The following is a 14,062-nucleotide window of genomic DNA, read 5'->3' on the forward strand; positions in this document are numbered from 1 at the left end:
AGCTGTTCTGAGACCATACTGCTGGTGTCTTTTACAAAGGAGGGGAGCTGTTCTGAGATCATACTGCTGGTGTCCTTTACAAAGGAGGGGAGCTGTTCTGAGATCATACTGCTGGTGTCATTTACAAAGGAGGGGAGCTGTTCTGAGACCATACTGCTGGTGTCCTTTACAAAGGAGGGGAGCTGTTCTGAGACCATACTGCTGGTGTCTTTTACAAAGGAGGGGAGCTGTTCTGAGACCATACTGCTGGTGTCTTTTACAAAGGAGGGGAGCTGTTCTGAGACCATACTGCTGGTGTCCTTTACAAAGGAGGGGAGCTGTTCTGAGATCATACTGCTGGTGTCTTTTACAAAGGGGAGCTGTTCTGAGATCATACTGCTGGTGTCCTTTACAAAGGGGGGCTGTTCTGAGATCATACTGCTAGTCTCTTTTACAAAGGAGGGGAGCTGTTCTGAGATCATACTGCTGGTGTCCTTTACAAAGGAGGGGAGCTGTTCTGAGACCATACTGCTGGTGTCCTTTACAAAGGAGGGGAGCTGTTCTGAGATCATATTGCTGGTGTCCTTTACAAAGGAGGGGAGCTGTTCTGAGATCATACTGCTGGTGTCCTTTACAAAGGAGGGGAGCTGTTCTGAGATCATACTGCTGGTGTCCTTTACAAAGGAGGGGAGCTGTTCTGAGACCATACTGCTGGTGTCCTTTACAAAGGAGGGGAGCTGTTCTGAGATCATACTGCTGGTGTCCTTTACAAAGGAGGGGAGCTGTTCTGAGATCATATTGCTGGTGTCCTTTACAAAGGAGGGGAGCTGTTCTGAGATCATACTGCTGGTGTCCTTTACAAAGGAGGGGAGCTGTTCTGAGATCATACTGCTGGTGTCCTTTACAAAGCAAGGAGACATGGGCAGGGCTCAATATCTTGCTTGATAAATTGAAGACACTCAGTCTCGTGGGTTCTGGGACCGTGTGAACGGTCCCCTCTGCCTCTGGTAGTCGTTTCTTCTTACCCCTTCGGGTGCGGCATCTCGTCGGTGCGCCTGTCTGCGGCCACCTCCGCGCTTCCGTCGGCCTAGTCTCTCTGCCACTGGAAGTAGATGAGGCGCTGGTTGTAGTGTTGGTCAGACGAGGTGGATAGAAGAACTGGCACTGGAAGCAGATGAGGCGCTGGTTGTAGTGTTGGTCAGACGGGGTGGATAGAAGAACTGGCACTGGAAGCAGATGAGGCGCTGGTTGTAGTGTTGGTCAGACGGGGTGGATAGAAGAACTGTCACTGGAAGCAGATGAGGTGCTGGTTGTAGTGTTGGTCAGACGGGGTGGATAGAAGAACTGTCACTGGAAGCAGATGAGGTGCTGGTTGTAGTGTTGGTCAGACGAGGTGGATAGAAGAACTGTCACTGGAAGCAGATGAGGTGCTGGTTGTAGTGTTGGTCAGACGAGGTGGATAGAAGAACTGTCACTGGAAGCAGATGAGGCGCTGGTTGTAGTGTTGGTCAGACGGGGTGGATAGAAGAACTGTCACTGGAAGCAGATGAGGCGCTGGTTGTAGTGTTGGTCAGACGGGGTGGATAGAAGAACTGTCACTGGAAGCAGATGAGGCGCTGGTTGTAGTGTTGGTCAGACGGGGTGGATAGAAGAACTGTCACTGGAAGCAGATGAGGCGCTGGTTGTAGTGTTGGTCAGACGGGGTGGATAGAAGAACTGGCACTGGAAGCAGATGAGGTGCTGGTTGTAGTGTTGGTCAGACGGGGTGGATAGAAGAACTGGCACTGGAAGCAGATGAGGCGCTGGTTGTAGTGTTGGTCAGACGGGGTGGATAGAAGGAAACAGCATCTCTCCTGCGTCTGTCATGGAGAGGAGGAGCAGGACCTCTTTTATCAGGGTTTCTCCAGAAGTAGACTTTGTCCTCGGCCTTGTCTTTTTTGTCTTGGTTGAATTTCTTGATTATAAGTTCCTTTATTTCTGCAGACAACTTGTCCTGGAGCGCTTGGTTAGTTGTCATCAGTTCATTGAATATGACATCATCATTAACAGCTCCTTGCAGAGCTGTGTGTTTCTCTTCAATCCATTTCAATCAAATGCTTTTTCAACTAGTCAACAATTCATGTCATTAAATCAATCGAGCATTTGTTCAGGATGGCACACCAGCGCTCCCAGAAATCATCTGTGCGCTGTCCCAATGATGGTTATTTTTGCCACCTGAGTCCCCGTGGAATAATGCCTTGACGCACATAATCACTAAGAGTGACTATATGTAGATACATTCTCGTGTCTGGCGCTTAGATAAGTTTAACAGTTCTTTCGAGAGGTCAGAATTACCCCCCGGCATATCAAAAAGGGACTCCGATACAATTATCTTCTCACGTTCCTTTTGGCTATATTCAAAGTAATCTTATTTGGGTCTTTGACCAGTGTCGGGAAAATAATTATTATTCGGCATCGTTTAAGAGCTTTTTGCATAGGATTCAGATCAGCTCAAACACACAAAGCAGCCAATCAACGTACAAACAGTAATAAACAGTAACAAACCAGTGTGACCTGGTTACCCAGTAAATCCCTCCACCTCTATGAACCCAGTGTGACCTGGTTACCCAGTAAATCCCTCCACCTCTATGAACCCAGTGTGACCTGATTACCCAGTAAATCCCTCCACCTCTATGAACCCAGTGTGACCTGATTACCCAGTAAATCCCTCCACCTCTATGAACCCAGTGTGACCTGGTTACCCAGTAAATCCCTCCACCTCTATGAACCCAGTGTGACCTGGTTACACAGTAAATCCCTCCACCTCTGTGAACCCAGTGTGACCTGGTTACCCAGTAAATCCCTCCACCTCTGTGAACCCAGTGTGACCTGGTTACCCAGTAAATCCCTCCACCTCTATGAACCCAGTGTGACCTGGTTACCCAGTAAATCCCTCCACCTCTATGAACCCAGTGTGACCTGATTACCCAGTAAATCCCTCCACCTCTATGAACCCAGTGTGACCTGGTTACCCAGTAAATCCCTCCACCTCTATGAACCCAGTGTGACCTGGTTACACAGTAAATCCCTCCACCTCTGTGAACCCAGTGTGACCTGGTTACCCAGTAAATCCCTCCACCTCAGTGAACCCAGTGTGACCTGGTTACCCAGTAAATCCCTCCACCTCTATGAACCCAGTGTGACCTGGTTACCCAGTAAATCCCTCCACCTCTATGAACCCAGTGTGACCTGGTTACCCAGTAAATCTCTCCACCTCTATGAACCCAGTGTGACCTGATTACCCAGTAAATCCCTCCACCTCTATGAACCCAGTGTGACCTGGTTACCCAGTAAATCTCTCCACCTCTGTGAACCCAGTGTGACCTGGTTACCCAGTAAATCCCTCCACCTCTGTGAACCCAGTGTGACCTGGTTACCCAGTAAATCCCTCCACCTCTGTGAACCCAGTGTGACCTGGTTACCCAGTAAATCCCTCCACCTCTATGAACCCAGTGTGACCTGGTTACCCAGTAAATCCCTCCACCTCTATGAACCCAGTGTGACCTGGTTACCCAGTAAATCCCTCCACCTCTATGAACCCAGTGTGACCTGGTTACCCAGTAAATCCCTCCACCTCTGTGAACCCAGTGTGACCTGATTACCCAGTAAATCCCTCCACCTCTGTGAACCCAGTGTGACCTGATTACCCAGTAAATCCCTCCACCTCTATGAACCCAGTGTGACCTGGTTACCCAGTAAATCCCTCCACCTCTATGAACCCAGTGTGACCTGGTTACCCAGTAAATCCCTCCACCTCTATGAACCCAGTGTGACCTGGTTACCCAGTAAATCCCTCCACCTCTATGAACCCAGTGTGACCTGGTTACCCAGTAAATCCCTCCACCTCTGTGAACCCAGTGTGACCTGATTACCCAGTAAATCCCTCCACCTCTGTGAACCCAGTGTGACCTGATTACCCAGTAAATCCCTCCACCTCTATGAACCCAGTGTGACCTGGTTACCCAGTAAATCCCTCCACCTCTATGAACCCAGTGTGACCTGGTTACCCAGTAAATCCCTCCACCTCTATGAACCCAGTGTGACCTGGTTACACAGTAAATCCCTCCACCTCTATGAACCCAGTGTGACCTGATTACCCAGTAAATCCCTCCACCTCTGTGAACCCAGTGTGACCTGATTACCCAGTAAATCCCTCCACCTCTGTGAACCCAGTGTGACCTGGTTACCCAGTAAATCCCTCCACCTCTATGAACCCAGTGTGACCTGGTTACCCAGTAAATCCCTCCACCTCTGTGAACCCAGTGTGACCTGATTACCCAGTAAATCCCTCCACCTCTGTGAACCCAGTGTGACCTGGTTACACAGTAAATCCCTCCACCTCTGTGAACCCAGTCCATTAAATCAAATCCATGGGGAGCCAGGACATTCCTGGAGGCTTTTTACCAGAGAAATAGAATGAGTAGAAGGGATGGTAACCTCTGACTTCTATTCATTCTAGTTCTGTGGTCTTTACCCTCTCTCTGTATGGAAGGGTTTTGGTTCAAGTTACACTACAATACGTTTTTCAGGTGGCTCTCTCTCGCTCTCATTCTCTCTCTATTTCTCTCCCTCTCTCCCCTTCCTTCTCTTGCTATTTAATACATCTTCACTTGCGGAATATTCATGTAAATATTGTCAAAGCAGAGGAACTGAAGTTGCTAGTAAAGTACTGTAAAATGTTCCAGATGAATATGCTGTAATTAAACCACTGTGTCCTGTATCTTACTGGTCCTTCCCTCCACCCCTCCCCCTCTCTCTCCTCAGCTCGGCCACCCTGCCCTCCATGATGAAGTGTGTAGAGGAGAACAACGGAGTGGACAAGCGGATCAGTCGTTTCATCCTTCCCATCGGAGCCACCGTCAACATGGACGGGGCTGCCATCTTCCAGTGTGTCGCGGCTGTCTTCATCGCTCAGCTCAACAACATAGAGCTCAACGCCGGACAGATCTTCACCATCCTGTGAGTGGGGTGGGGTCAGAAGGAAGGGTGGGTGGGGACAGAAGGAAGGGTGGGTGGGGTCAGAAGGAAGGGTGGGTGGGGTCAGAAGGAAGGGTGGGTGGGGTCAGAAGGAATGGTGGGTGGGGTCAGAAGGAATGGTGGGTGGGGTCAGAAGGAAGGGTGGGTGGGGTCAGAAGGAAGGGTGGGTGGGGTCAGAAGGAATGGTGGGGTCAAAAGGAAGGGTGGGTGGGGTCAGAAGGAAGGGTGGGTGGGGTCAGAAGGAAGGGTGGGTGGGGTCAGGAGGAAGGGTGGGTGGGGTCAGAAGGAAGGATGGGTGGGGTCAGAAGGAAGGGTGGGTGGGGTCAGAAGGAAGGGTGGGTGGGGTCAGAAGGAAGGGTGGGTGGGGTCAGAAGGAAGGGTGGGTGGGGTCAGAAGGAAGGGTGGGTGGGGTCAGAAGGAAGGGTGGGTGGGGTCAGGAGGAAGGGTGGGTGGGGNACAGAAGGAATGGTGGGTGGGGTCAGAAGGAATGGTGGGTGGGGACAGAAGGGATGGTGGGTGGGGACAGAAGGAAGGGCGGGTGGGGACAGAATGAATGGTGGGTGGGGTCAGAAGGAAGGGTGGGTGGGGACAGAAGGAAGGGCGGGTGGGGTCAGAAAGGAAGGGCGGGTGGGGTCAGAAAGGAAGGGCGGGTGGGGTCAGAAGGAATGGTGGGTGGGGACAGAAGGAAGGGCGGGTGGGGTCAGAAGGAAGGGCGGGTGGGGTCAGAAGGGATGGTGGGTGGGGACAGAAGGAATGGTGGGTGGGGTCAGAAGGGATGGTGGGTGGGGACAGAAGGAATGGTGGGTGGGGACAGAAGGAATGGTGGGTGGGGAAAGAAGAAAGGGTGGGTGGGGTCAGAAGGAAGGGTGGGTGGGGTCAGAAGGAAGGGTGGGTGGGGTCAGAAGTGATGGTGGGTGGGGACAGAAGGAAGGGTGGGTGGGGTCAGAAGGAAGGGTGGGTGGGGTCAGAAGGAAGGGTGGGTGGGGTCAGAAGTGATGGTGGGTGGGGACAGAAGGAAGGGTGGGTGGGGTCAGAAGGAAGGGTGGGTGGGGACAGAAGGAAGGGCGGGTGGGGTCAGAAGGAAGGGTGGGTGGGGTCAGAAGGAAGGGTGGGTTGGAATTTTGCAACCCTATGTCTGATGCTCTGACAATGTATCACATGCAGTGGCTCTGTCCCCACAGTGTGACAGCCACAGCGTCCAGTGTGGGCGCAGCGGGCATCCCAGCCGGGGGTATCATCACCATCGCCATCATCCTGGAGGCTATCGGCCTGCCCACCAACGACCTGTCACTCATGCTGGCCGTCGACTGGATCGTGTGAGTAACACATGTACAGTATAGAGGACCAATACAGCAAACACACACACGGACAAGCACACACACACACACACACACACACACACACACACACACACACACAGACAGACAGACAGACACGCACACGCACACGCACACACAAGCACACACACACACACAAACACACATACGCGCACACACACAGACAAGCACACACACACATACACGCACACACAGACAAGCACACACACACACACACACACACACACACACACACACACACACACACACACACACACACAGACAGACAGACAGACACGCACACGCACACGCACACACAAGCACACACACACACACACAAACACACATACGCGCACACACACAGACAAGCACACACACACATACACGCACACACAGACAAGCACACACACACACACACACACACACACACACACACACACACACACAGACAGACAGACAGACACGCACACGCACACACACAGACAAGCACACACACACATACACGCACACACAGACAAGCACACACACACGGACACAAACACACACACACACACACACGGACACAAACACACACACACACACACACACACGGACACAAACACACACGCATAGACACACTCTTAATGTACTCACTCATTTTCACCAGCTGCCAAATCAAAATATCAGATGTTAATTCCAGTAACATACAGTAGACAGTAGACCTGTACAGTAGACAGTAGACCTGTACAGTAGACAGTAGACCTGTACAGTAGACAGTACACCTGTAGAGAAGACAGTACACCTGTACAGTAGACAGTAGAACTGTACAGTAGACAGTAGACAGTAGACCTGTACAGTAGACAGTAGACCTGTATAGTAGACCTGTACAGTAGACAGTAGACCTGTACAGTAGACAGTAGACCTGTACAGTAGACAGTAGACCTGTACAGTAGACAGTAGACAGTAGACCTGTACAGTAGACAGTAGACCTGTACAGTAGACAGTAGACCTGTACAGTAGACAGTAGACCTGTACAGTAGACAGTACACCTGTAGAGAAGACAGTACACCTGTACAGTAGACAGTAGAACTGTACAGTAGACAGTAGACAGTAGACCTGTACAGTAGACAGTAGACCTGTACAGTAGACAGTAGACCTGTACAGTAGACAGTAGACAGTAGACCTGTACAGTAGACAGTTGACCAGTAGACAGTACAGGTCCCGTGTAGCTCAGTTGGTAGAGCATGGCGCTTGCAACGCCAGGGTTGTGGGTTCGATTCCCACGGGGGGCCAGTACAAAAAAAAGTATGAATGTATGTACTTGTAAGTCGCTCTGGATAAGAGCGTCTGCTAAATTACTTAAAAAAAAAAAAATGGTACCTGTATAGTAGACCTGTACAGCAGACCTGTACAGTAGACCTGTACAGCAGACAGTACACCTGTACAGTAGACAGTAGACCTGTACAGCAGACAGTAGACCTGTACAGTAGACAGTAGACCTGTACAGTAGACCTGTACAGCAGACAGTAGACCTGTACAGCAGACAGTAGACCTGTACAGCAGACAGTACACCTGTACAGTAGACCTGTACAGCAGACAGTAGACCTGTACAGCAGACCTGTACAGTAGACCTGTACAGCAGACAGTACACCTGTACAGTAGACAGTAGACCTGTACAGCAGACAGTAGACCTGTACAGTAGACAGTAGACCTGTACAGTAGACCTGTACAGCAGACAGTAGACCTGTACAGCAGACCTGTACAGTAGACCTGTACAGCAGACAGTAGACCTGTACAGCAGACAGTAGACCTGTACAGTAGGCAGTAGACAGTAGACCTGTACATTAGACAGTAGACCTGTACAGTAGGCAGTAGACAGTAGACCTGTACAGTAGACAGTAGACCTGTACATTAGACAGTAGACCTGTACAGTAGGCAGTAGACAGTAGACCTGTACAGCAGACAGTAGACCTGTACAGCAGACAGTAGACCTGTACAGTAGACAGTAGACCTGTACAGCAGACAGTAGACCTGTACAGTAGACAGTAGACCTGTACAGTAGACAGTAGACCTGTACAGTAGACCTGTACAGCAGACAGTAGACCTGTACAGTAGACCTGTACAGCAGACAGTAGACCTGTACAGCAGACAGTAGACCTGTACAGTAGGCAGTAGACAGTAGACCTGTACATTAGACAGTAGACCTGTACAGTAGGCAGTAGACAGTAGACCTGTACAGTAGACAGTAGACCTGTACATTAGACAGTAGACCTGTACAGTAGGCAGTAGACAGTAGACCTGTACAGCAGACAGTAGACCTGTACAGCAGACAGTAGACCTGTACAGTAGACAGTAGACCTGTACAGCAGACAGTAGACCTGTACAGCAGACAGTAGACCTGTACAGTAGACCGTAGACAGTAGACCTGTACAGCAGACAGTAGACCTGTACAGTAGATAGTAGACCTGTACAGTAGACAGTAGACCTGTACAGTAGGCAGTAGACCTGTACAGTAGACAGTAGACCTGTACAGTAGACAGTAGACCTAGACAGTAGACCTAGACAGTAGACAGTAGACATGTACAGTAGACAGTAGACAGTAGACCTGTACAGTAGACCTGTACAGTAGACAGTAGACCTGTACAGTAGACCTGTACAGTAGACAGTAGACAGTAGACCTGTACAGTAGACCTGTACAGTAGACAGTAGACCTGTGCAGTAGACAGTAGACCTGTACAGTAGACAGTAGACCTGTACAGTAGACAGTAGACCTGTACAGTAGACAGTAGACCTGTACAGAAATAGATGTGTTCTGCATAGCAACTGTGGTTATGTTACATTAGATGTATGCTAACAGTTAAAACTTCTTATGGCTGCAAGCCCGACGTCGGTACACTTATGACAACAGCCAGCTCAAGTGCAGGGCGCGAAATTCAAAATATATATATTTTTTAAATATTTAACTTTCACACATTAACAAGTCCAATACAGCATATGAAAGGTACACATCTTGTGAATCCAGCCAACATGTCCGATTTTTAAAATGTTTTACAGGGAAGACACAATATGTAAATCTATTAGCTAACCACGTTAGCAAAAGACACCACTTTTTTTACTCCAACAGTTTTTTACTCCATCAGTAGCTATCACAAATTCGACCAAATAAAGATATAAATAGCCACTAACCAAGAAACAACTTCATCCGATGACAGTCTGATAACATATTTATTGTATAGCATATGTTTTGTTAAAAAAATGTGCATATTTCAGGTATAAATCATAGTTTACATTGCAGCTACAGTCAGAAATTGCACCGAAAGCAGCCATAAAACTTACAGACACCAACGTCAAATACCTAATTACTCATCATAAAACATTTCTGAAAAATACATAGTGTACAGCAAATGAAAGACAGGCATCTTGTGATTCCAGACAATATTTCCGATTTATTAAGTGTTTTACAGCGGGAAAAAAATGTAGCGTTATATTAGCTTAGCACAATAGCCAGAAACACTTGGGCGCCGGCGACTACGACAGATATATGAAATAACATCATAAAATGGGTCTTACTTTTGCTGATCTTTCATCAGAATGTTGGACAAGGTGTCCTTTGTCCAGAACAGTCGTTGTTTGGATTCAGAACGGACACTTTCCCTCTTCATTTAGCAAGCGCGCTAGCCGGGTGGCACGACACTCTCCATGTCAACAAACGGAAGAGAACGGAACACGGCAAAACTCCCGAAAAAATTTCAATAATCTGATGAAACCATATTGAAAAAACATACTTTACGATGATATGGTGACATGTATCAAATAAAATCAAAGCCGGAGATTGTAGTCGCCTATAACGGCAGCTAAACAAAAGGCAATCCCACTGTCCAGCTCGCGCTCTTCAGAGTACCGAAAATGGTGGACACGTCATTCCAAGATGATGTGTTCCATCTCAGACCAAGATAATCAACTAATTTCTTCTCTCACAGCCTCTTGACACCCAGAGAAAGGTGTATGACGTGCATGTATACTAATAGGTCTTGTGCCCATTTATAGGCAGGAAGAAGAACAGAGCATCGATTTCAGACTTTCCACTTCCTGGTCAGGAAATGTGCTGCAGAATGAGTTCTGTTTCACTCAGAGAAATAATTCAAACGGTTTTAGAAACTAGAGAGTGTTTTCTATCCAATAGTAATAATAATATGCATATTGTACGAGCAAGAATTGAGTACGAGGCCGTTTGAAATGGGCACATTTTATCTGGCTACTCAATACTGCCCCTTGCAGCCCAAACAGGTTAAAGATAGCTCCTGATTCAGCTTAGCAGACTTGATATACTGCTTAGCTTCTGACAAAAAGTATCCTAATAAATTGTGTATGTGTTTGGGTGTGTACGTGTGCGTTTTTTGTGTATGTGTGCGTATGTACATGTGCGTGTACTTATGTGCGTGAATGTTTGCAGGGACCGCACCACCACCGTAGTGAACGTGGAGGGAGACGCCCTGGGGGCGGGGATCCTCCACCACATCAACCAACAGGAGATGAAGAAACAACACCTGGAGGAGGAGCTAGCGGAGGTCCTGGTGGAAGCGGTGGCCAACACCCAGGCTGACGAGGAGACCTCCCCGCTGGTCACGCACCAAACCCTGAGTTCAGCAGGCCACCAATCCCCCAGGGAGACCGAGGAGACCTCCCCGCTCGTCACGCACCAAACCCTGAGTTCAGCAGGCAACCAATCCCCCAGGGAGACCGAGGAGACCTCCCCGCTCGTCACGCACCAAACCCTGAGTTCAGCAGGCCACCAATCCCCCAGGGAGACCGCGGACGCCATTGAGTCTGTCCTGTGAACTCGTAAAACAACTGTGAATTCCGTCTCTATGGTTACAATCAGTGGTGGCTGGTGGCACTTCAATTCGGAGGACGGGCTCATAGCAAGGGCTGGAACGAAATGAATGGAATCAAAACACATCAAATATATGGTTTTCTTTGTGTTCGATGTAATTACATTCACTCCATTCCAGACATTATTATTAGCCGTCCTCCCCTCACCAGCCTCCTCTGGTGTCTAAGGTTACGATGCTGCTGCTGCTGCTACTCCTGACACACGACCGAGTCAACCGAATCGTCTGTGAATCGACTCTGAATCAACTCTGATCACCTTTACCATACCTCCTAAAACAGTTCATGAGTTATTTCACTTCTAGAAAAAAAGTGCCCTAGATAAAGTTTGATTTATATTGTGGTACTTCCTATTTGGAGTATTCTAAAAGTGTATTTAAAAGCCACAAGAAGGTTAGCCTCGCCCTTTAGAATGAATCTTGCTCAAATTGAATCCAAGCTGCTTTCTGGTTTTGGGTGAGAGTGGTCTGTTGGTCATAGAATCTAAAAAGGGAATCCCTCCTAACCGTGACGTGGCTGTGACCTCACAAGGCAGATAGGAAGGAGAATCATTTACTAACTGACCTGGAGTTTTCTGTTTGTTTTCTGTCGATAGTCAACCCAGAACGTGAAACATTAACCCCTCAGATGACAAAAGTCTCTCATATTTTGGGTAAATATTGAGGAAGAGCCACAGTTGACCTTCTGTTTATGTACTAGAACCTACTGACCCAATGGCCTACTATGGTGCCTGTATCTAATATTGGACTTAGGACCATAAGGATCTGTGTCGATATAGTGCAGGTTCAATTAGAGCAAATCCTAACTTCTACTTCAGTTTGATTTTCACTTTGTCTCAGATTGACATCAATGCGTCACGCACCAAATTAAACCCAAATTTAACCCTTCCTGGTTAAATAAAGGTAATAAATAAATAAATGCATGACTAAGTGGACATTTGCCTTAAATGGAAGTTACAGTAGGATTTACCCCTTAGGCAATGCATGGAAATATGGTGGTGAGCACACTCCATTTACTAAACTGTTAAAGTGCAGACCGAGGCCAACAAGGGCTGTCCCATCCTTCTATTGTTGTGAGAGTAGATGCTGCCTCCATCAGTGATGTCCCAGGCCCTTGCTACTATTTACTGAAGAAACCAAACCATATGTTCTTTGGAACTTTTTCTTTTTGAATTGAGAGGAAGCATGGTCAGATGGGATGTATTACAAATGGTACCCTGTTCCCTATATAGTGCACTTCTTTTAACCTGAGCCCAGCACCCTGTTCCCTATATAGTGTACTACATTTTCCCCCATAGGGCTCTGTTTAAAAGCATTGAACTATGTAAGGAATAGCCATTTGGGACGACACATGGGCATTGATAAAGGCATGCTCTCATATTGACTCCTAATAGTATTTATCTATATCCCTGGACATGAAGGAAACTGCCAAAGTTGTTAAAACAGCCTTTTCCTTTAGCTAGATACATCTATGGGATAGGTGTATGTTTTACAAATGACTTTTTTTTTTTTTTTTTTTTACAAAATAGTGATAATATTACAGTAGTGGTTCTGCTGCCACCTAGTGGTGGCGTGGCGTAGTTGTTCTGCTGCCACCTAGTGGTGGCGTGGTGTAGTTCTGCTGCCACCTAGTGGTGGCGTGGTGTAGTAGTTCTGTTTCCACCTAGTGGTGGCGTAGTTCTGCTGCCACCTAGTGGTGGCATGGTGTGGTGTAGTGGTTCTGCTGTCATCTCGTGGTGGTGTAGTGGTGGCATAGTGTAGTGGTTCTGCTGCCACCTAGTGGTGACGTGGTTCTGCTGCCACCTAGTGGTGGCGTGGTGTAGTGGTTCTGCTGCCACTTAGTGGTGGCGTGGCTCAATGTTTTGAGTTCTGTCATGAGAATGGAGCAAGCATGTGAAAGTACAGCATTTTAAATTTAATTTGATCCTATATGGGGCAATGTGGCCTAGTTTATCAATGTAGTCAAATTGATTTCTTCTTTCTTTGTAATGAATCACTATTGCTGTTTGCTGGAAATGATTTACTCTGATTTATGGGAGGAAATTATGTTGTACTAACTCACTAATGTACCAACTTTGTTCCACAATTACACTTCTACTCAGACTAATCGTTTGTTGAAGCAGTTTCTAGATGTTGGAAATGGAAGGTTGTCCCTCAAGCAAGGACAATTATATGTTATTAACTGTTTTATACAAAATTGTATGCACCCTGATTTGTCAGAATCTTTGTGAATTTAATGTCTCTAAACATGTCCTTTAAAATGTGAAAAGGTTGCCAATCTGTCATCGGAATACTGTGGCTCTACATAGTTTGACAGTGAATGAGGTATTTTTTGGAAACCAGAAACTGGTTGTGAGAAGGATCATTAAGTTTGAATATTCTTTCTTTGTTTAACATGATCATCTTTCAATCGAACAACCCTTTACTTGAATAAGCTATATGAAGGAATTTTAATTTATTGTAATTGCGTTAACATTTTGTATAATTTGTATTTTTGATATACGATTTAGGCATTTTCTCTCAATTTCTAGTTGCCAAATCTGTTCCTAACGCCTTTCTCTGATGTGGAACAATTTTTCTTACAGCCTAAAGTATGTAGCCTGGTCCAGCTCTGGTTGTGCTCCTGCCAACTCCATTGCTGTAATTGTCAAGACAATCTGTTTGGCATGAAAATGAGTGGCATGACATGGTAGCACAAACAGATCTGGCACGCTGGCTATAAAGTATGTCCTCCATTTTGTTTTGTGGTATTTTGACCAACAGGAATAACTACTATGTTTCCTGTGAAATGATGATGTCTAGCTTTGTAACACAGCTGTCTCTTTTACTTGTCTCTGTCTTTTACCGTTAAATATAAATGTGTGTTTCACACAACAGAGAGGA

At 47.2% G+C, this 14,062-nt stretch overlaps 1 protein-coding gene across 2 annotated transcripts in view; it reads left to right on the top strand.

The window, feature by feature from the left end:
• LOC129865322 (neutral amino acid transporter A-like) overlaps positions 1–14,062 on the top strand; it is a 39,814-nt gene extending 25,752 nt beyond the window's left edge. For both annotated transcript variants that reach the window (XM_055938010.1, XM_055938018.1), the window contains exons 5-7: positions 4,783–4,977; positions 6,177–6,311; positions 10,744–14,062. In XM_055938010.1, coding sequence (XP_055793985.1) covers positions 4,783–4,977; positions 6,177–6,311; positions 10,744–11,128 — 715 coding nt within the window. In that variant the 3' untranslated portion in view covers positions 11,129–14,062. The remainder of the gene's footprint in view (positions 1–4,782; positions 4,978–6,176; positions 6,312–10,743) is intronic.

The sequence above is a fragment of the Salvelinus fontinalis genome, chromosome 1 (assembly GCF_029448725.1).
Source record: "Salvelinus fontinalis isolate EN_2023a chromosome 1, ASM2944872v1, whole genome shotgun sequence".
Lineage (NCBI taxonomy): Eukaryota > Metazoa > Chordata > Actinopteri > Salmoniformes > Salmonidae > Salvelinus > Salvelinus fontinalis.